The sequence below is a fragment of the Gavia stellata genome, chromosome 28, assembly GCF_030936135.1.
Source record: "Gavia stellata isolate bGavSte3 chromosome 28, bGavSte3.hap2, whole genome shotgun sequence".
NCBI classification, from domain to species: Eukaryota; Metazoa; Chordata; class Aves; order Gaviiformes; family Gaviidae; genus Gavia; species Gavia stellata.
This window is the reverse complement of record NC_082621.1, coordinates 7504350-7526249: the sequence shown is the minus strand read 5'-3', so window position 1 is coordinate 7526249 and position 21900 is coordinate 7504350. Positions and strand designations below refer to the sequence as shown.

General features: G+C 50.0%; 1 protein-coding gene and 1 pseudogene across 1 annotated transcript in view; one reads left to right on the top strand and one right to left on the bottom strand.

Moving 5' to 3' along the window:
- The window catches only part of LOC104259541 (T cell receptor alpha chain MC.7.G5-like), a gene marked incomplete at its 5' end in the record, with an annotated part of 298870 nt that extends 281949 nt beyond the window's left edge, over positions 1-16921 (bottom strand). The window contains one exon of the mRNA XM_059830223.1: positions 16637-16921. Coding sequence (XP_059686206.1) covers positions 16637-16921 — 285 coding nt within the window. The remainder of the gene's footprint in view (positions 1-16636) is intronic.
- Positions 16922-19609: 2688 nt separating this feature from the next.
- Positions 19610-21595, top strand: LOC132319503 (olfactory receptor 6F1-like; annotated as a pseudogene).
- Positions 21596-21900: the final 305 nt, after the last annotated feature.

The following is a 21900-nucleotide window of genomic DNA, read 5'->3' as shown; positions in this document are numbered from 1 at the left end:
GAGATATCCCCAGCTCTGTGGAGACATGGCAGTGATAGCGGGATTTGATTCTGCACTCAGCAGGATCCATGAGCTGTCCTTGAATGGCACAGGGCATGCACCAGCCCAACTATAGGGCACACGTTGGGGTGCCTTCCCCCAGGCACCAAGTTCCTTCAGCATTCCCTGAGCCCTGGGGCTAAAGCGGCCCTTGTGCTCTGTGCAGCACCATTGCTCCACACACACAGGCCAGGGTCTTCCCACATCTGCAAACCCTGGGATCCTGTGGCATGGGGTTTTGCCCTCATACGGACCCCACACACTGCCAGCACCACAGGACCAAGATGGAGGGCAGAAAGATTCCTGCATGGTGTGAGGATTGGGGACACGTCACCCCAGGCCAGGTTCTGTGGAAGACAGTGTTGAGTCAGGTGGTAACACAGGGACAATGAGCTTCACGTCCAAGCCCACCTAGACCCAATGGAACCATGGGTCCCAGCTCTGGTTTGGCCTCTGGCCCAGGGTCTCTAAGAGAGCTCAGGCTTTGCACAGGCCTGCCCCAGTTCTACCGTATCAGTGCCTGTGTCTGGCCTGGGCTACTGTTGGCCTCCTGGCCTGGCCAACCTTCTAGGTAGTCCGTGGCAGTCACTGGATAGAGCCTTCATGTGGGTCTCCCTTGAGTCCAGCCTTGGCCTGGGCCTGAGCCCCAGCTCTGACCCTGACACTGAGACCTTCTACACATAACAAATCTGTTGCTTAGACTGTGGAAACAATAAATAGATGATTCTGGGGTAGAATTATCTACTGTCTAAGACAGAAATCTGAGATGGACCAGCTCTTTTGTTTTTTCTTAGCAGAGCCCTACATTAGGGAAACATTTCTAGGTGCTTACCCTGGCAACTGGCTCCCTAGGGCCCATGTTTCCCCAAGACCAGTGAGCGTGGTGGTGAATATGCATCCTCATAACCAGCCTGCAGAGCACTGGCTAGCACTTTTCTAGGCAGATCAAAATGCAGTTTTTTGACTCATGTGGTTACCCTCCAAACAGTGCTCTCATTCCTGAGGGCATCATGGCCTTTTTAAATCACTATGCTATGGATATTGCTTTCCAGAGGAAGCAACTGCAGCATCCCCCCTCCATGGCCAGTGGATACCGCTATGTCTTTTTCCTACATCACCGCAGTAAGGGATTACCTTTTCAACAGATTTTAAAACTGTATTCTAACCATCCAGTATAAAATGATCAGATGATGCGTTTTCTAAAATATAAAGATGGAGCTTTCCCCATGACCACAGCTACTTGAAATATATTTCCAAAGATCCAGAGCAGCACCTCTTGTTGCAATTTTCATAAATGTATTCTGTAAATAAATCTTACACTCCAACCACAAGATTGTGTATGTGCTTTTTAAGCTCAGCTGAGCCCAACCCAGCCCGCTCCACCCCAACATGTTTTTTAAATGGGCACTACATACAACAAAGTTTGAAGATTTTGTGAATACAAAATGCCCCATGGGAGGGGCGGTTGGGCTGGATGATCTTATAAAAGTCCCTTCCAACCTAAACCATCCTATGATTCCATGTTTCTATGAATATTTTGGTTTCAACAGTAAACTTTACAGGTTGTGCCACTTAGTTTTAGGTATCTTCCTCTTCCTAGGCAGTGTGTATGATGCTTCTTGCCCCTCCTCAGCCACTTCTAGTTGTTCCTAGAGACCCCAGGTTTTGTATGACCTGTGACAGAAGATAAGACATTCACCCCAGGTTTTCATAAAAACATTCCAGTTTCTAGGTATTCTCAGGCTAGATGGGCCACAAGTTTGAAGGACGCATTAGACTAAATCAAGCAGGCTGAGCCCCTTAATGACATCTCCTTTGTACACAAAACTTCCCTGGTTTCCCCAAGAAGAACTATGCTTGTGCAGCCCTAGTTTACCTAGGAGCACCTGCACATTCTTCCAGTACCATGGATGCATGTTATCAGGCACTTTCTGAACAACAATGCTGGAGTCCTCAGGAGTCTCCAGGGGCTTTTCCACCTCTGCCTTGTTTTCTGCTGGAGAAACAGGAGTTATCTTCCCTCATTCATGATTGCTCTGCTTCTTGTGGGACAAGTACTTTTGAAGAGCAGTTGTACACATTTTAGGTTTCTCATAGGCCATCAAACCTGGTTTCTGGAGAATGTCCCTCATTTCAGCATCCAAAGAGTGGACCATATGAGCCCTCATGTCTTCCTTGGGTAATGGTAGCACCTGTAGCTGCTCCAGATGATTTACAGACATCAGATACATTTTTTCCACATAGTCCATCCCTGCTTTACCAAAAGCCCCATGATGAGTGAAAGAGGAGATCTTAGAAGAGGAGCAATAAACCCTCCGGCTTGCTTCACAGGTAGCTTCTTTCTTTTGAAGGACACATTTTTACTATTCAGGATTTTAATAGGTTTGCACCCCTTTTTCAGTATGTGTACATAATGGGGTGTTAATGCAATGTTCCCCTTCAAGGTATTCAGGGCAATTTCAGAAATGGCCTTTATCAGGTCATCAGAAGGAGCAGAGTATTGCTTTCCTCTGCTGGTGGCAGGAGCAGAACAGTGACTCCAGGAGGGACAGGTTAGACTTCAGACAGTAAGACATCATGTTTCCAAGTCTGCACAGGCAGCAACACAGGCTGTCATTCCAGTTCCTCTCTATTTATTGCCAAATGCCAATATTTTTTCTTTTATTTTTTCCCCGATATGTAAATGGCAGAAAGCTCTGGTGGGAAAAGACCAGTTATTAGCCTAAAAGCCTCTGGGGTAGAAGTGTTTAGATGGACAACAGGTACCCATATGGTGCCTTCATAGCATCTTCAAACACCTCTAAAAAGAACCAGGCCTTGCCAGGATACATCTGTCTGGCTTGGGACACAATCTGGAACTTAAGAGTGGGGGTTCTTAAATAGTACCATTGTGTTGAGAGGGATGATGCAGCTCTTTTTACCCTAGGAAAAAACATTCTGGACAATGTCCAGGATGCTAAGATTCCTGTGATAACATAGTTAGTAAAAACTTTCTCAACTTCATCACCCTCACAAGAAGAGTTCCTCAAATCATCAATCACAACCATATTTACTTTATTAGGGGGAAAAATGGTTATCACTAAGACTCTCAGGCAAGTCCTCCACAAATTTGATAAAAGGATATTTACAGAGCACTTCCCGATACAGCAGTTGGCAGCAGCTAACGCCACAAAATATTCTCAGGCATGACAGAAAAGAGGTCAGCATTCTTCAGTTGGCAAGTGGTTTCAAGTGAGCCAGCTGAGCAGCATCAGAGCAGGTGAAAGGGAGATACAGGATTTTCTCTGAGATGCAACAGCTTGATGAGCCCCAGACTCCAGCTGCAGTGGAGAAGCAGGCAGTGTCTCCCCCTAATATTAAGGTAAGTGCGAACTCTGGAGAAGTTGAAGGATGGAAGCTGGTGACTTCTGGCACTGAGCGGAAGGTTCCTGCCCCACCTGAGGGCTAACAACTACAAAATAGGTTCACTGTCCTCAAAGTTAAAGAGGAACAAGATGTGCCTTGGAGCAAAGGATCTGGTTCACCTGACCCTTAACCATGCAAGACCACCAGGATAAAGTGGTGAGTGATCATAATGGGTGCCTCCCTGCTGCAGGGGACAGAGGCACTGATCTGCCAGGCTGGCCTATCATCTAGAGAGGTTTGCTGCCTGCTGGGCACCCAGATCCAGGATGTTGTGGAGGAACAAGCAAAGCTCATTCAACCCTCTGATTACTACCCCCCACTGTTATTCCTTGTGGGCATAAATGATACTTCTAGGGGAAACCTGGACAGTATCAAAAGTGATTAGAGAGCTCTGCAGGCAGTAGTCAAGGTCATGGGGCCCCAGGTGGTGTTGTCCTCAATCCTGCTGGTGAAGGGAAAGGGTGTGAGGAGGAGGACACTGATAATGCAGGTCAATAATTGGCTGTGGAACTGAAGTTCGTGGTGCGGTTTTGGGTCCTAAGACCATGGGACTCTGTTTGCTGAGCAGCATCTGCTCAGGAGAGGTGGGATCCACCTCACCAAGTGGGGCACAGTTACCTTTGCCAGTAGGATGGCTGACCTGATAAGGAGGGCTTTAAAATAGGAATGATGAGGGAGGGGGAGAGTAACCTGCAGTCAATGAGCAAAGGGCCTGGGGTGATATGCCAGGAAGGGATCACAAGATCAAGAAAACAGGGCTTAAGCAGCGTCACCTCTAGCAGTTGCATGTAAGCAAGGAGGTGTCTACAAGGCATCACTGTGGAGAAATGCCCCAAACCCTTTCTAGGATGTTAACATGCTGGGGTGCCTCTGTCAAGCGCCTATACATTAATGCATGCAATATGAGGAATAAACACAAGGAGTTAGAGATCTGTGTGCAGTTGCAGAGCTGAGATGTTGTTGGGATCACGGAGACAGGGTAGGATGCGTCCCATGGCTGGAGTGTTGCAATGGAGGATTACAGACTCTTTTGGAAGGAGGGGCTGTGAAGAGGATGACGAGGAGGAAATGCCCTTTCTGTGAGAGAGCAGTTGGAGTGCATGGAGCTCTGCCTGGGGATGGATGATGAGCCAAGTGAAAGCTTGTGGATCAGGGTTAAAGAGAAGACAAGTAATGGCGACATTTTAATGGATATCTGCTATAGGCTGCCTCCAGGAAGAACAAGCGGATGAGGCCCTCTACAGACAGATAGGAGCAGCCACACATTCACAGGCACTGGTCCTTATGGCAGACTTCTGCCACCACGATATCTGCTGGAGGGACAACACAGCAGGACATAAGCAAGCCAGAAGGTTCCTGGAGTGCATTGACAACAACTTCATCACCCAAGTCACAGATGTGCCAACGAGGAGAGGTGCTCTGCTGGAGCTCATACATAGCCTGGGAAAGTAATAAAGCAGCTAATCCTGGAAACAATTTCCAGGCACATGAAGGACAAGAGGTGATTGGGTGTAGTCAGCATGAATTCACCAAGGGGAAGTCATGCTTGACCATGCTGATATCCAGCTATGATGAAATAACTGGCTTGGTAGACAAGAAAAGAGTGGTGGATGTAGTCTAGCTTGATTTCAGTATGGCTTTCTACACTGTCTTCCATAGGATCCTTATAGAGAAGCTTTTGACGTACAGGCTGGATGAGCAGACAGTGAGGTGGACTGAAAACTGGCTGAACAGTTTTCAGCCAGTGGGTGATGATCAGTGGAATAAAGACTAGTTGAGGACCAGTAACTAGTGGTTCTTGCAGGATTCCAATCCTGTTCAACATCTTAATTAATGATCTAGATGACAGGGCAAAGTGTACCCTCAGCAAGCTCACAGTTGACACTAAACTGGGAAGAATATCTGATACACCAGAGGATCATGCTACCATCCAGAGGGACCTTAACACGCTGGAGAAATGGGCTGACAGGCACCTCCTGCAGTTCAACAAGGGGAAGAGCAAAGTCCTGCACCTGAGGACGAACAACCCCATGCATCAGTACATGCTGGGGACCGCCCATCTCTAAAGCAGCTTTGCAGAAAAAGACCTGGGTTGTCCCGCTGGACGCCAAGTTGACAATGAGCAAGCAATGTGCTCTTGCCTCAAAGAAAGCCAACAGTGTTCTCGGCTACATTGGGAGGAGTATTGCCAGAAGGGCAAGGAAGTTGATGGTTCCCCTCTACTCAGCACTGGTGAGGTCACTGTGGAGTACTGGTTCCAGTTCTAGACTCCCCAGTTCAAGGGAGATATGGGAGTACTGGAGAGAATCCAAGGAAGGGGTATAAAGAGGATGGATGAATTGGAGCATCTTTTCTATGAGGAAGGGCTGAGAGAGCTGGTACTGTTCAGCACAGAGAAGAGAGTGCTCAGAGTGGATCTTGTCAATGTATCTCAATACCTGAAGGGAAGGTGCAAAGAAGACAGAGCCAGGCTCTTCTCAGAGGTGCCCAGTGACAGGACAACAGGCAATGGACACAGACTGAAACACAGGAGGCTCTGTCTGAAACATCAGGAAACACTGTACTGGTGAGGGTGACTGAGCACTGGCACGCTTTACCCAGAGAGATTGTGGCTTCTCCTTCCTTGGAGATATCCAAAAGGCATATGGATATGGTCCTGGGGAACCTGCATTAGATGGCTGTGCTTCAGAAGGGTGGTTGGACAAGGTGATCTTCTGAGGTCCCTTCCAACTTCAAACATTCTGTGATTCTCTAAAAGACTTTCAAGCAATAACTTTTCCCACAGTTTCTAAGCCCTTCCAGGATAGCAGAAAAGGGGTGCTTGCAGCGCATGCCCATGACCAAAAGCCATAGAGGAGGCTTTTACATTTTTAGTCACTACTCTTTTGTCGTAGACCATCTTCTGCATCTTCCCAGAGAAGCTTGGTTTCTGTTACCCATTTCTGCTTGTTCCTGGTGATAGAATGCTGCTCTATCATGATCTTTTTAGGGTCATCACTGTGTGGATTTGCACCATAATCCAACACAAGATCCCTCAGTGCCCAAAATTGATTCTTCCTCTGGTTGTTGCATTTGGAATGATGCCTTTAACCTTTAAAAACACTTTACTTTGGACTGCAAGTAGCTGTAGGATTTGGGACCTGATGACACAAACTCCAGAACACGCTCATCTGGCAGACATTTGCCCGTCAACTTGCCTAAGCAGTTGCCAAGCAGGTAGGTCCCAGTCCTCCGACTGACTCACAGATACAGAGTCTGTGTCAAGAAAAAGGCAATGTTCTTGCAGGGAACCTATAAGATTGTAAAGCTCTAGGTGCGCATATGCTGTTGTGAAGCAAGCTATAGAAATGTTAGAATTGTATTGCAGGGTCATGTACCCTTTGGCATGCTTCCATGAGACTGTGGCCACATCCTCATCAGTTAAGTCACAAGAGGACATATCATAAGCCAGAGAAAAGAGGTAACCATACAACTCATCTGGTTGTCTTACAATGTTTGTTGGGTAGGCTGGATCTCTGTGCAAATTTTTCCCACAGAGAATTTAAACATTTTTGCAATTTGACGTTTCACAGCGTTTTTTTATTATGTTCAGGCCGTAAAACGACATCTTATTTCTGCCTGTCATCTTCAACATACTCAGATTTTTTGTCATCATCTGTGCACCAATGTCCTGGTTTCAGCTGGGATAGAGTTAATTTTCTTCCTAGTAGCTGGTATAGTACTGTGTTTTGGATTTAGGATGAGAATAATGTTGATAACACACGGATGTTTTAGTTGTTGCTGAGCAGTGCTTACACTAAGTCAAGGACTTTTCAGCTTCTCTCACTGCCCTGCCAGGTGCACAAGAAGCTGGGAGGGGACACAGACAGGACAGCTGGCCTAAACTGGGCAAATGGATATTCCATACCATATGACGTCATGCTGAACAAAAAAATGGGGGTGGGGCCACTGCTTGGGAATTGGTTGGGCATTGGTCAGGGGGTGGTGAGCAATTGTATTGTGCATCACCTTTTCTGTATGTACTTCTATCATTATTATTATTATTTTCTTACTTTTCTGTCTTATTAGACTGTTTTTATCTCAACCCGTGAGTTTTTACCTTTTCTCCAATTCTGTCTCCCATCCCATTGGAGGGGAGTGAGCAGGAGGCTGTGTGGTGCTTAATTGCTGGCTGGGGTTAAACCACACAGTGCTTTTTGGTGCCCAACATGGGGCTCAAAGGGTTGAGATAATGACAGATCTGACCAGAGCGTGTTAAAACAAATTTATTATAAGCATTCATTATTAGGTTAACAGGCACTGGTCACAATGTTGATTTATTTGCTTTTCAGACAAATGGTGGATGAATTGGCTGCTCAACTCCAGCAATACAAAGTCTCTCTTCCTGCCTATGGGCCTGCATCTTGGCTGTGGAGAAACTGTCCCAGGAGTTGCAGCAATTCAAAGAGGATATGCCCTACTCCCCACCTGTACAGACCAGTATCTCAGTTGTTAGGAGTAAGCATTCCTCTGCTCAAGAGAGAGGATATAGTGGGTACACACCATGGGCCACTCTGGTTTTACCTGCATGACCATGGAGCGGACATGAGGAATTGGAATGAAAAACCTACCTTGACCCTAGAGGCATGGGTAGGTGAGTTGCAAGGAAAAACAATCACAAAAGGGGTCTCTTCCAGGAAAACTCCTGCTCCAGTTTCCAGTGGGCAGTTACCCAGACAGAGTAGAAGAGCTGATCCTACTTCTGATCTTAATAAAGGGACTTCTGATTTGTATTTACAAGAAGTGAGTAATGAATACTATGACCAGAATTAGAGGGGCCCTGCCTCCAGCCAGGTGGGGGAAAGGGACAACTGGGTTTATTGGACTGTGTAGATTCGGTGGCCTGGCACATCAGACCCACAGGAGTATAAGGGTTTAGTGGACATGGGTGCACAGGGTACCCTGGTGCCATCAAGCTATAAAGGGGCAGAAGCCATCTGTATTTTTGGAGTGACAGGGGGATCCCAACAGCTAACTGTATTAGAGGCCAAAGTGGGCCTAACTGGGAATGAGTGACTGGCCCAGAGGCTCTGTGCATCCTTGGCACAGACTACCTCAGGAGAGCCTATTTCAAGGACCCAAAAGGGTACCAGTGGGCTTTTCGTATTGCTGCCTTGGAGATGGAGGAAATTAAACAGCTCTTTACCTTGCCCAGTCTCTTGGAGGACCCTTCTGTTCTGGGGTTGCTGAGGGTCAAAGAAGAATGGGTGCCAATCACTACCACAACGGTGCACTGGTGACAATATGGCACCAACTGAAACTCCCTGATGCCCATCCATAAGCTGATTTGTCGACTGGAAAGACAAGGAGAGATCAGCCAGACTCACTCACCTTTTAACAGTCCCATACGGCCAGTGCAAAATCTGATGGAGAGTGGAGACTAACAGTGGAGTATGGTGGCCTGAATAGAGTCACGCTGACGGTGAGTGCTGCCGTGCCAGACTAGGACTTCAATATAAACTAGAGGCAAAGGCAGCCGAGTGGTATGACACAACTAATATCACTAATGTGTTTTGTTCAACACAGTTTGCTTTCACTTGGAGGGGAGTCCAGTACACCTGGAACTGCCTGCCACAGGGGTGGAAACACAGCCCTACCATTTGCTATGGACTGATCCAGACTGCACTGGAACAGGGTGAGGATCTGGAATGCCTGCAATACATTGATGACATCATCATATGGGGCAACACAGCAGAAGAATTTTTTGAGAAAGTGAAGAAGATAGTCCAAATCCTTCTGAAAGCCAGTTTTGCCATAAGACAAAGTAAGGTCAAGGGACGTGCACAGGAGATCCAGATTTTTAGGAATAAAATGGCAAGATGGATGTCATCAGATCCCAATGGATGTGATTAACAAAATAACAGCCATGTCTCCACCAACAAGCAAAAAGGAAACACAAGCTTTCTTAGGTGTTGTGGGTTTTTGGAGAATGCGTATTCCAAATTACAGTCTGATTGTAAGCCCTCTCTATCAAGTGACCCAGAAGAAGAATGATTTCAAATGGGGCCCTGAACAACATCAAGTCTTTGAACAAATTAAACAGGAGATAGTTCATGCAGTAACTCTTGGGCCAGTCTGGGCAGGACAAGATGTAAAAAATGTGCTCTACACCTCAGCCAGGGAGAATGGCCCTACCTGGTGTCTCTGGCTGAAAGCACCAGGGGACACTCGAGGTTGGCCCCTAGGGTTTTAGAGTCGGGGATACAGAGGATCCGAAGCCCTCTATACTCCAACTGAAAAAGAGATATAGGCAGCATATGAAGGGGTTAGAGCTGCTTCGGAAGTGGTTGGTACTGAAGCAGAGCTCCTCTTGGCACAGTGACTGCCAGTGCTGGGCTGGATGTTCAAAGGGAGGGTCGTTTTCTTGGTGGGCATTGTCTTGAGTTGCCGAGGAAGAAAGGCATTGCCTTGGGTGGCAGAGGGCAAGGTGGGGGAACAAGCAGGAGAGGAATGGGAGGATGGGACACAGGGCAGTGGGGCCCTTCCAGCCACTGTCTCTTGGAGCTCAGGAAGACATACTCAGCTCCTCCACAGCCAGTGGGGATCAGGCCCTGCCTTCTGGCAGCTCTGGACAGCTATGGCCTCTTGGCCTCAGAGCATGTCCTGTAGATGGGGAGGTTGACCACTGCTATCCCTTAGAGAGGAGCCCAGTGCTGTTGGAGGCTCTGAGAGGTCAGTTGCTCACAAGCCTGTGAAGAAAGGAATTCCTCCTGCTTTGGATAGCCCTGTGCTGGGAAAAGAAGCTCAGTCAGAAGATGGCCTCAAAGGTTTCAGGAGTTGTGATTGTGTGAGAAAAAGCCTTCAAAACAGCCCCAGACCTTGTTCTCCTCATCCTCCTACCTGTTCCCAGAATGAGGGAGCACAGCCTGCACCCAAGGGCAGGAGTAGCAAGGACAGGTCACCTATAGACTCCCTACCCCCAAACAGTTCCCTGCACAGCCCAGCAGTTACACACATGTGCAGGGCTAAGGCAACTCACAGGTTGATGTTGAAATCAGCCTGGCCAGGCCACATGCTAGGGCCCTCATGCCTCTCACACACCCCGAGCTCCCACCAGACAGGGCACCTCAAGGACAGCAGCCAGTGCCCAAGCCCCCACAGCTGCTCTGTGGTGCCTGGCCTTCCCCCAGGTATGAAGTGGCTTTCCCCAAGGCCAGTTCTTCTGGCAGGGCCTGTTGCCCACCTCTGCCTGGTGGTCTGCTCCCCCACTGAGATCTTGGATAGAGTTGTACAGCCTGGTCCCACTGCAGAAGAAATCAGGCAGGGCTGGGGGAATCCCACAAGGTAGGGCATAAGAAGGGCTCCGAAGATGGACAGAGTGCACTGGGGAGAGCAGGTCCTCCAAATCTCAGCACACAGCCACAAAGCAACTGGTACCAAAACAAGGCATAAAGGTTGGAGGTTTGGTAGGTGCAGGTGGTCTGGAAGGTGTCTTTCTGCTTTAATATGACTTGTCCTTCTTGCTGGGTGACAGTGGTCTGCCCCATGGTGCCTAGAAGAAAGTGAAGGTCAGCAGCTCTGCAGGGAAAGGCTATGGGAAGCAAAACTGGAGTGGATGCAGAACCCTGGTGGAGAAGGCTCCCTGCCCTGCTGGAAAATCCTGAGGTCTGGGGACAGCCAGGTAGACAGTGATTTTGGGCAGGAGCTCAGAGCTCTCAGGCCAGCATGGATTCTGAGGAGAGCTGTGCTGCGTCCCTACTCTGGCCCTGAATGCTCAGAGGACCAGAGAACAGTCTGTCATTCCTGACCTTTGTGTGCTGGGACCAGCACCCTTCCAGCACGTTGAGGGGCCCATGGAGCTAGAGAAAAAAGATTCATACTGCTTCCCCATCCCTGCCATCTCTGAGGGCTTCTACTTACCTTTGTCTATATAGTGCTGAGCTGAATGCTGGAAAGAGGGGGCCCTGGCTGTGTTGACAACCAGGAGAAAACTGGAGGCCATGGCAGGTATGTGCCAGCCAGAAGGGCACTGCCTGGGGCACTCTATTAATGTTAGTGGGATGAGAGCTTTAAAGTCCCTGTAACAGCTTTGACAGGATCTGCTAATTTGTGTTGGAAATGGAGTAATGCGGGACAGCAGAGACAGTTGAGATCTCCTATAGTGACAGCAGGGGGATCAGAAGAGAGACGCAGAGAGAGACGTATTGAAGGGGAGAGAAAAGATGAAGAAGGGATCTGAGGTATCTCCTCTCTCTTTTCTTCTCTTTTCCTTTCCAAAAGTAAGACCTCCTTGAGAAAATGGGTGCAAAACCACAAGTAGAAGTGGACATTTCCCAGCATTTTCCCATTCTTCAAGGGTATTTCACTGCATGGACCTGATAAGGCTGGTGAGGGTATCCACAGAAGAAGTATGCGTTGATGAAAAGCTAGGAATTACCAAGCAGTTGCCCCAGGAAGGCAGTAAGGACAAGATATCCGAGGTGCATGCCAAGACCAACCTGAGTCAGAAAAACACCTCCCAGCCCCGAGATAACAAAGCTGCGGGAAACAACTCTGTTGGGGGAGCAAAGGAAGAAGCGGGGAAGAGAAATGAGCTGTTCTTCCTGTGCCTGAAATGCTCCTTCTGGGTTTTTCCCTCCTCCAGCAGCAACAGCTATGGCTCCCTCAGCCAATGGCATTCTCAACATTTCCACAATGAGGGGCCCTGGGGACTCTGGGAGCCTCAGTCGTGGGAAGGGGATGTTCCCAGTCAGCTCACAGTGGAGTCCTCACCTCCCCAGCTAGAATTGCTGCTCTTCTGCACACCTGCTGCTTGGCCATTTGGGAGGTCAGGGGTTTCTTCCCCACTGAGGTTTCACATATTCCCCTGGGGTCCTCAGCCTTCTGGGGACACTGTTATTTCTTCTGGGAAGCTCAGGCTTTAGATACAGTTTTTCCTCCCACTCACCAGTTAGGTCAGCTTGAAATATGCTGAATTCCACATACACACCCATGCATATCAGCTTCAGTTCACTAAGGAAAACCAGAAACACACTGAGGTCCCTCCAGTCACTGGTTCTTAGACTTGCCACACATACATGTACAATGTGGTCCTTCCAGCTCCTGACAGCAACAGGTATGAGCCCTGTGACATTTTTTACCTTCTCCAGTTGCTGGCCCAGACATTGCTTACACCCCAGTCCCTCCAGCTGCTGGCACAGAGGCTGACAGGTCCTGTGACCAGAGGCTTCTTCTCCAGTTGCTGGCACTTAGACCTTGCAGCACACTCCCTGGTCCATCCAGTGGCTGGCACCCAGGCCTACAATCCCTACGGCCATTGGTTGTTTGCCCAGTTACTGGCACCCAGGTCTCTCTTTCACACCAGCCTCTCCAGTTACTGGCATTCAGACCTTGCAGCACTCACACATGGGAAAGGAGGTAAAGAAACACAGAAGGATGGTTAAGAAAGGATTTAAAAAGAAAGCAAAGGCAACTGTACTGATCAGGTGCAGCACTCATCCAGCCCCTGCATAGGTGCAGGTACCTCCTTTTATTCTTCCTCCTCTCTATTGCCTCCCCTTGCTCCTCCCCAGTCCCCTCTTTCCTCCCACCTTTGACCCTTCCCTTAAGCATGCCTTAATAAGTGTTGCCTAGTCCCTCAGGACCCCCCTCAAACATCCCAAATCCTCATGTTCTTCTTGTTACTTCTTGTCACTGACAAAGCTCAGCCTCACCCACTGCCAAGCTACACCTGCAGTTTCCTAATGGCCCATGAATTAAAGGCTGCAGAGCTCTGGGCTCCCTCCTTGTCTCCCTTATCACTTCCTTAGAGATTAGTGGCATTGTGTGCTTTGTTTATGACTTTCCCTTTTACTTGTTCTTCCCTTGGAAAGGAAAAGGGACTTGGTCTGACAGCCTTAGTGGACCAGCTGCTCTCACCTTCCACATTCCTTTACAGTAGCTTCCGCTGAACTTGCTCATGTGTGCGAGTCTCTCAAGACACTGAAAGTCTGCTGTCCCCAGAGAAAACTAAGTCTCTTGAGTCAAGGTTTGGGGCGGGAAACCCCATGCTGAGCTCAGTCTCTGAAGTGTCTCCCTGCAACACCTGCAGCATCGTTAAGCCATGACATTCACTTTTCAGGACACTGGAGATGTTACAAAAATGAAGGAAAAGGGAAAGATTGGCCAAATGAGCAATCAGTTTCAGATGTAAGGTGGGTGTGAAAAAGCATTCGGGTCATGTGAAATGTCATTCTGGAATGAGTTATTTTGCATCCCCATATTCCAAAATATTTATTGTTTGCTCTCTCAGATGTCCTGTGTTTCATACAAGACCCTGAAACCTCTCTCAGAGGTGTTTATGTACTGCTGAGGATGAGAACAGAACTGAATTCCACCTCCAGGTGGGATCCAAATCTTATCATTCTTACCCCAGCCAGGTGGAAATGGGGCTTCTCATATACTTTCCAGTAACTCACTGAGATGTTTTTCTCCAGGGGCAGACTCAGCTTTCTTTATCACCTCAGAAGGCCTCACTGCCCACAGCCACTGTCATAGTCTACTGAGGTGACATCACTCCATTAATTAGACCATCCTGGCCTGCCACCATGGCTGCTTTTGCCAGGTTCCCCAACAGATGTTCTGAGGGGCCAGCCTCTCCTTTCCAAAACAGACTTAGCATAACAAGAGATGATTGCACAGAGGGACAAACTGGATCCCAGAAATGCAACCACCATCATTTTTCTGTTGGGCAGAGAACCCACAGGGACTCAGGGACATGGGGACTGCCCCCCAGCCAAGGACTGGTGAGCCCCAAGAGTTGGAGGAGAGACATGGAAAGCACGGGGACAGCTCAAGGGATTGAACAGAGAATCTTATCCAGTGTCTGGCTATTGGGTCTTGCTCACATGTTGAGGCTTTTGCTGATCCCCAGATGCAGGGCTAGGAGGACATTTTCCTTCCTTGGGCTTCATTAGCTAGGAGGTTAAACCACAGCAGCAGTCATGTCTCCTACCAAGAGCCCCCTTCTCCAACAGTGGTCATTGTTGGATGCTGAGGGAAGAGGGAGAGCTGGACAAGCAGCTGAGATACTTCTCCTGCATACTCACTGCTGTGTCCTTCTCAGTTTCAGTGGCTCAGAGGTGTTCCTGAGTCTGCTGTGGCAATGCACTGTCATAGCAAGGAAGGCCAACAGCATCCTGGGCTGCGGTAGGAAGAGTGTTGCCAGCAGGTCAAGGCACCTGCTCCTTCCTCTCTACAAAGCACTGGTGAGGCCATGTCTGGAGTGCTGGGCCCAGTTCTGGGCTCCCCAGTACAAGGAAGAGATTGGAGAAAGCCCAGCAAAATGGTGCAGGGACTGGAGCATCTTTCCTATGAGGACATGCTGAGAGGTCTGGCAGAGTTCAGCCTGGGGAAGAGAAGGCTCATGGGGGATCTTGGCAATGTGTGTAAATAGCTGATGGGAGGGAATGAAGAAGACAGTCTTCTGAGTCAGGCGTGCTTTGACTCCACACCTCTGCCACGAGGAGGCTCTGTAGGGACACAAATCAAAGTTGTTAAAGTGCTCAGTCCAAGGAAAGACACCAAAATAGGACTCACTGTGTTACAGGTTTCCAAGGGCTAAAGGGAGCTTTTTCAGCATTGGGAGGTTCATGTTTGGGCAGTTAGGCCACAGCTGGGCTCTTCCCAGACCTCCAAGTCAGAAGGTGCTTGAGCATCCTCTCAGGCAGACACACCCTGGTGTAGAAGTTCTGCCTCTCAGCTCCAGGTCACATTGCCAAATGGGCCTGGGGCACATGAAATTTCAGGTAGCAGACTTAAGGAAGACATCAAGCTGTCAGGCAATAGGAGGCTGCAGGCTGTTCTGCTTTTTGCTCCTCCCGGAAATCACAACCCAACCAGCCCCCATGGAGGAGTGTCCATGGTGAACTTCTCCTGCCATCCAGTGCCCAGCCAGAGACAGGGGCCTGCACCCACCTCTCATGGGGTTGGAGACAGGCCCCTTTGCAGCCACACAAGTGCTCCTTGTCCCTCAGTAGTGTCTGAAAGGAGGTAGAAGTAGGAGCAGCCAAAGGCACCTGGAAGCAGGAGCCTGACTCCCTCTCCCCACAGCAGTTTTCTCTCCCTTCTCAAATGTCTCTGGAAATAGCACCTGCTCTAAACATCCCCAACCAGAGTCAGACACACCACTTCTCTCAGGCAAGAGGACAAACAACCCTCTTCTTTACCAATATCTTCTCTGTATCCCTTCAGGTATCATAATTGACTCCTTGTTTGGAGATGACACCTGCCAGAAATGTGAGAAGAGAGGATCATCTTACAAACTCAGGGGTGTTTCTGCTACAGTGGGATCAGAACTCATTACGGGATGCAGGTTCTGAGTCCTGTAAAAGAAGCTCATGGGCTCAACACTGAGCCACTGCAGGCAGCGCTTGAAGGTGCCCATGACCTCGACATCCCCTTCTCATGGGGTGTGGAGCTTGAACTCCTGACTCCATGGGATGACTTTGTAACACTAGTAGGAACGTTTTGAAAGCTCTGTGAAAGCCTGTAGCTGGAGGATGCATTTTTTAATTGTATATCTGAGCTTTTACAAGTAACAGAATATAACACCCCTTCTGGTTGTTCTTTTCTAAGGAAAGTTTTTCGTTAACAGCTTAGCACTGGAGTCCCTGTGTCTAGAGAGTGGAGGAAAGCACCTGCTCAGGGCTCCCTTGGCTATCCTAGCGGGGAAAGTCAGAAGCCCGAGAAGAAGCCCTGTATGTTCCATGCCAGCAGTGGCCCGTCCTTGCAGCAGGACCGAGGGCTGTCGGGCTGCCGGTGGGCAGGAGGATCTCTGCTGCCCACCTCCCTGTGCAGAGCAGAAAGGCGCTGCTCCTCGCCGGGAGCCAGCGGGGCCGGCGGCTGCAATCGCTTCTTCCCGGGCACCGCCAGACACCGCCACCGCTCCGGTCGCCATTCCTCCCCCGCCGCTGCCGCCGCCGGCTCTGCAGCGGGGGGATTTCTGTCTGCGTCCCGGCGGGAGTGCGGCTGGTGCCGGTGCCGGGCGGGCGGGGGAACCGGCCCGGGGCCCGGGGCCGGGCGGGGCGAGAAGGACCCGGTGGATGGAGCGGCAGCGCCCCCTGGCGGGCCCTGACAGGGCTGTCCCCCCGCCCCTGACACAGACGCCCGGCCCCACCCGCGGCGGTTCTTGCCCGGCCGCAGCCCCGGCTCCTCTCCCCGTGTCTCCCAGGGCGCAGTAATACACCGCCGCGTCCCCACGCTGGGGCCGGGAGAGCCACAGGGCGCTGGACCGGCGGTCTGCCGCCACCGACAGCCGCCCCGGCGGGTCCCGCAGCTCTTTGGACTCTTTAAGAGTGAGTGCGAGGAATGCGGGTCCTCTGCCAGGGAGCTGACGGTACCAGTGGATGTAGTCGTAAGACTGTATGTTGGTGTGTGAGCAGTTGATGCTGATGCCGGTGCCCTCGGTGGTCTCTGCCCATGGGTCCTGCTGCACCTGGGCTCTGCCCGCAGCCACTGCAGAGAAAGGAGAAGGAAAGGACAAAGATCACCAAAGGTCACCCAGCTCTGATTTTCCCAGAGAAATTGTTAGGAACAGTGGCAGTGAGACAGAGCTAGACCAGAATGGATGTGAAGATGTTCCCATGAAGAGGGATAGAGAGTGATTGTGGTGTGGGTGTGTGGAGTGAGAGGAGAAGGCTGGGGGCAATTTGGAGTTGATGCATGCCGAAATGGGATGAAAGTCAGATTCATGGATGGATGTAGAGGGGACGAGGAGATGGTAGAATATGTGTGTTACAGTGAAGTATGGAGGGCTGAACTGAGAACAAGAATAAATATTGAATGCACAGGGGGATGAGTGGCTGTATGAAATAATGCAGAGGTGCAGGAGAGCAAACTTGTGCCTACAGATAGAAAGGAAGCAGAGGGAGAGATGAGAGAGGGGTCTCACAGGGTCGGAAGAGGCGTTGGAGCTGGTAGGGGCCTGGAGAGATAGGTAAAAAGAGGGGTGGATGGATGGATGAAAAGAGGAAGAGCGGAGAGCGAGTGTGGGTGTTACAGTGAGAGAGGGCTGAAATCAGGGCAATACTAACTGCTGAATTCACAGAGAAAAGAGTGGATGCATGGAAAGGCAGGCGTACATGCAAGTAAACTCGTAATGGTAGAGATGATGGGAACGAAGGAGACTACGTAGTGGGGACTCAAGAGAGCTGGGAAGGGGTGCGAGAGATTGCACAGACAAAAATGAGAGGGAAGTGTTTGTGGCGAGCCCCCTGAGGAACACCCCGCGCACAGAGCCGAGCCCCTACCACCGCCGCCAGCCCCACGCACCCAGGAGCAGCGCGGCCAACCCCGCCAGCCCTGCGCCCCGGCACCGCCGCATCCTGCCGCTCCGCCGCCCGCGCCTCGCTGTTGTCTGCCAGCCCCGGCTCTCTGCTCCTGCCGCGGCGCCTCCTCCCCTCCGCCTCCTCTCCTCTCCTCCGCCGCCAGCTCCGCCCCGGGGCTGAGCCCTGTGCCGGTGCCACTCGGGCGTTCGCCCGGGCTGAGAGTGCTGGGTGGCTCTGCACGGGCAGAAGATTCTCTCCTGGCAAGTGGACTCTCCCCATCCTCCAGCATGAATAAGCCTGCACAGCGCCAGCTGCAGCCGGGACAGCTGCAGGGCCTCCACCCAGGAGATGGATCAGCTTCCTCAAGCTCCCTGTAAGGGAGTGCATTTTCCCTTGGTGAGAAGATAAGAAACAGCTGCAGCATTGTCTTGTAGCAATCCTGGAATGTGAATGCTCAGTGGCCACCTTTGGGCAGCAGAGCTGGTGCTGGGGAATAGACCCAATGCCAGGCTGAGGTGCCCCATGCAACTGCTCACAGGACTGGTGCTGGTGCCAGTGTATATAAGGAATCGGCTCCTGATGCATCTTTCAGACTTCCTGTAGAACTGGTTATGGTGGTAGGACTCTGTCCAATACTTTGATCAGTTGGTGGTGTAGGTTTTTTTTTTTTTAATATCTAAGCAAAAGCATGTGTTTAATTTGCCTCAAGGGGTGCAAGAAAAATTCCTCCCCAGTACACATATCTGTGAGTGTGCGTACCTCTATGCGCATATAGGTGTGCTTGTGTGTGCACCCATGAGGGTTATGTCAAAGGTCTTGCTAAAATCAAGGTACGCCACAGCCAGTGCCCCTTCCCTTCCCCACAGTGCCAGTCATCTCCTCATAGAAAGCAATGAGGTTGGTGAGGCATGATTTGCCCTCAGTAAGCTCAGGTGAGCTGCTCCCAATCCCTTTCTAGCCTTTCATGAGTTTAGAGAAGGCTTCTGAGAGTATTTGCTCCACCTTCCTCCCAGGGACTGAGTAAAGAGTGTCCAGTCAGCTCCTTGAACACCCTTGGATGCATCCCAAATGATCCCATGAACTTATGTATGTCCAAATAGTAGTAAGAGCTCCTTAGTTTTTTCTTGTTCTACTGTGGGTGCTGCTTCATTCCCAGAGAGTCTGTGGCAAGGCTCAGGGATGTGGTAGACCTGTGGAGAAGCCACCCCAGTAAAAATTGAGGAGGAACAAGCATTGAGTACTTCAGCCTTTTCCCTATCATTTGTCTCAACGTCCCCATCCTCATTGAGCAACATGCCCGCACCTACTTAGCCTTCCAAGCACCTCCATCCCATGGTTAAACTCCATACCCGTGTCCAAGGTACTTGAGGACAGATAGATAGCCGGGAGGGGGCTTTTGTGTGGGTGAATGGGCTCAAGCTGGGCATGTTACTCTCATCAGCTGCATATGCCCCTCACACTGAGTGCAGATCAGTCTCCTCTCAACTGCATTGAAGCCTTGGACACAGGACTTGCAGAAGATGACTTTGTCAAGTCCAACAGCTGTGCAATCCGTTAATGAGGTGGGTGTGGGGATGTTCTTACGCTAACGATGCTGGTCACTCTCTGATGTATGCTCTCATTATATGGAGCTAAACTGCAGAGACTTTACACTCTGTGTGTGCACACAAAGCCCTCCTTTGTGGAAGTACAGTGGTGGCTGTGAGGGGGAAAGAAAATCGGGAGCACAAGCTGTCAACACCTGCTAGGTGGATGGAGAGGAAGCAATGTCAGGCAATTGTGTACAGCTTCAAGTGAGTCGGCAAGGTGAGAGCTGTTCATCCACACTTCTCCTGACATCATTGCATCCAGAGCTCCTCCAATAAATCAACCCTTTCCCAATGTTCTCCCTCAGCCAAGGGGACCATGGCTTCATCTGGAGGATGGTGCATGAAGAGATGTCATTTAGATCATGTCCATTGGCTGAGCTGGTGAGTGAAGCCTGCCCAAGACCTAGCAGACTTCCAATGCCTTGCACATTTAAGGAGAGATGCATTGTGAGGGATTTCTCTTCCTTTTAACCACATACAATTTCTGGTAGGTATTGCTGCTCGCTAGACTCCTGCCTTAGTCCTCAGAGATACCTGGCATTTCTATAGGGCTTTTAGCCATGTATATAAGGCAAGATGAGCCATGTCTCCCTAGTGCCTTTTCTCTGTCAACGGAGAAAGGAGGGGGGGTAAGCCGAGGAGCTGAGACAGGAGCATTTCATTGTAGGTCTTTTCACTTGGTCAGCAGTAGTCCTTCCCCTGACTCTGAGATGGCAAAATGACAAAGAGGTGCGTCTTACCTGTAGTAGCTATGCTGAGATGCAGACTGCCATACTAGCCTGCTGCCCTGTGCTGCTGCCATCTCAGTCAGACGCCATTGTGATAAACTGACCTAGAAGAGGTTGCGAAAGTCTCTTCCAGTGCCACGTTGTCATGCCAGTTTTCCGATCACTCAGTGTCATTTGCTGAAATCACAACTCAGTATTTCCTGCCTTGAAGAGTGCAGGTATGTTATTCCCTTCCTCTGCAACAGCCTTTCACGTAGCTGGAGACCCTCAGCCTGCCATTCAGGGTTTCCTAAATGGGATTTTCATCTCACTGTAGCAATTGCATTCACCATGTTCTAAAGGAGATGCCTGCGCTTAATCTGGTAAATAATTCTCCAGGTTCATTTGACGGTGTAGGCCTGATCTTCAGGGTCACATCTAGTTCTCCAAATATGTTTCTGCAGCAAAGGATTTCCCTGACAATTTTAACTTAGGCTAGATGCTGTTTTCCCATGCTCTGCACCTACTAGTTTTTCGGGGGTGATGGCTTTGTTTCACTACTAGTAGCATTGGAAGGACCAGCACAGGCCTGCAAACTCTCACAGAAACTTTCTTGTCTTTGCAGATGAACTTCAACACTGGGGATGACATGGCAAATGGGACAAGTGTGGAAGAGGTCATCATTCTTGGCTTCCCAGGCACGTGGCATTCCTGGGTCTCCCTTGTGGTGGTATTTGCACTGACGTACTCCCTGACAGTAATAGGCAATGCATCCGTCATAGCCGTTGTGTGGATGAACAGCAACCTCTGTACCCCAATGTACTTTTTCCTCTGGAATCTCTCCTTTCTGGAGATGTGGTACACTATGGGAGTTGTTCCCAAAGCCATAGGTGTCATGCTGGGGACTAGCCAGACCATCTCCTTCAGTGTCTGCATCCTCCAGTTGTTCTTCCTTCTCTCCCCAGGCTCCACTGAGTGTTTTCTCCTGTCTGTCATGGCCTGTGACAGCTATTTAGCCATATGCTACCCCTTGAGATACAGCTCCCTCATAAGCAGTGTTCTCTCCGGTTGGCTGGTGCTCAGCTCCTGGCAGGAAGGCTTTCTGGCCATCTCGCTGCTGGCCTTTCTGACATCCAGGCTGACATTCTGTGGGCCAGATGTCATCAATTATTTCCTCTGCGATATAGATTCCTGCCTTGCCCTCTCCTGCCGTGACACATGACCCATGGAACTAGCGACCTTCCCTGTCTCCGTAATTGTTGTGGTGGCCTTTGGTGTGGTAACCTTGGTCTCCTACGTGTACTCCACCTCTTCCATCCTGAGAATCCAGTCAGCCCATGGCCAGAAAAAGGCCTTTTCCATTTGCTCTGTCCATCTCAGTGTCTTCACACCCTGGTATGGCTCCATCATGTTCCTGTATGTCAAGCCATTGGCCCAGAACTCCCTGGATCTGGACAAACTCCTGAATACCTTTAACACAGTTGTAACTCCTTTGTTGAACCCCTTCATTTACACACTCAGGAACAAAGAAGTGAAGCAAGCTCTGGGGTAGGCTTTCCAGAAGAGGTGAAGTGGCTTTTCAAAGGGCCTCAGTGGGAGCAAACAGATTCATCCCCTCCCTTCCATGACTTCTGCTCTGCAGAAGTTCCTGTGAAAATGTAAGTGAACCTGGGCATCACAGGTAGTGAGAAGTCACCAGTTCCCCAGTGAGCTCATCTCGCTCACCTTACAGCCATCTTAGTCTGGCCTGAGCCTCAATTCTAATGCTCCTGCCTCCTTCTTCACCTCCCGCTGGTCACTCCTGGGTAAACTCAGAATGCCTCAGAGCACTCTAAAGACCAGTACTTGGAAAGGGTCACAGACTCCCTCCAGAAA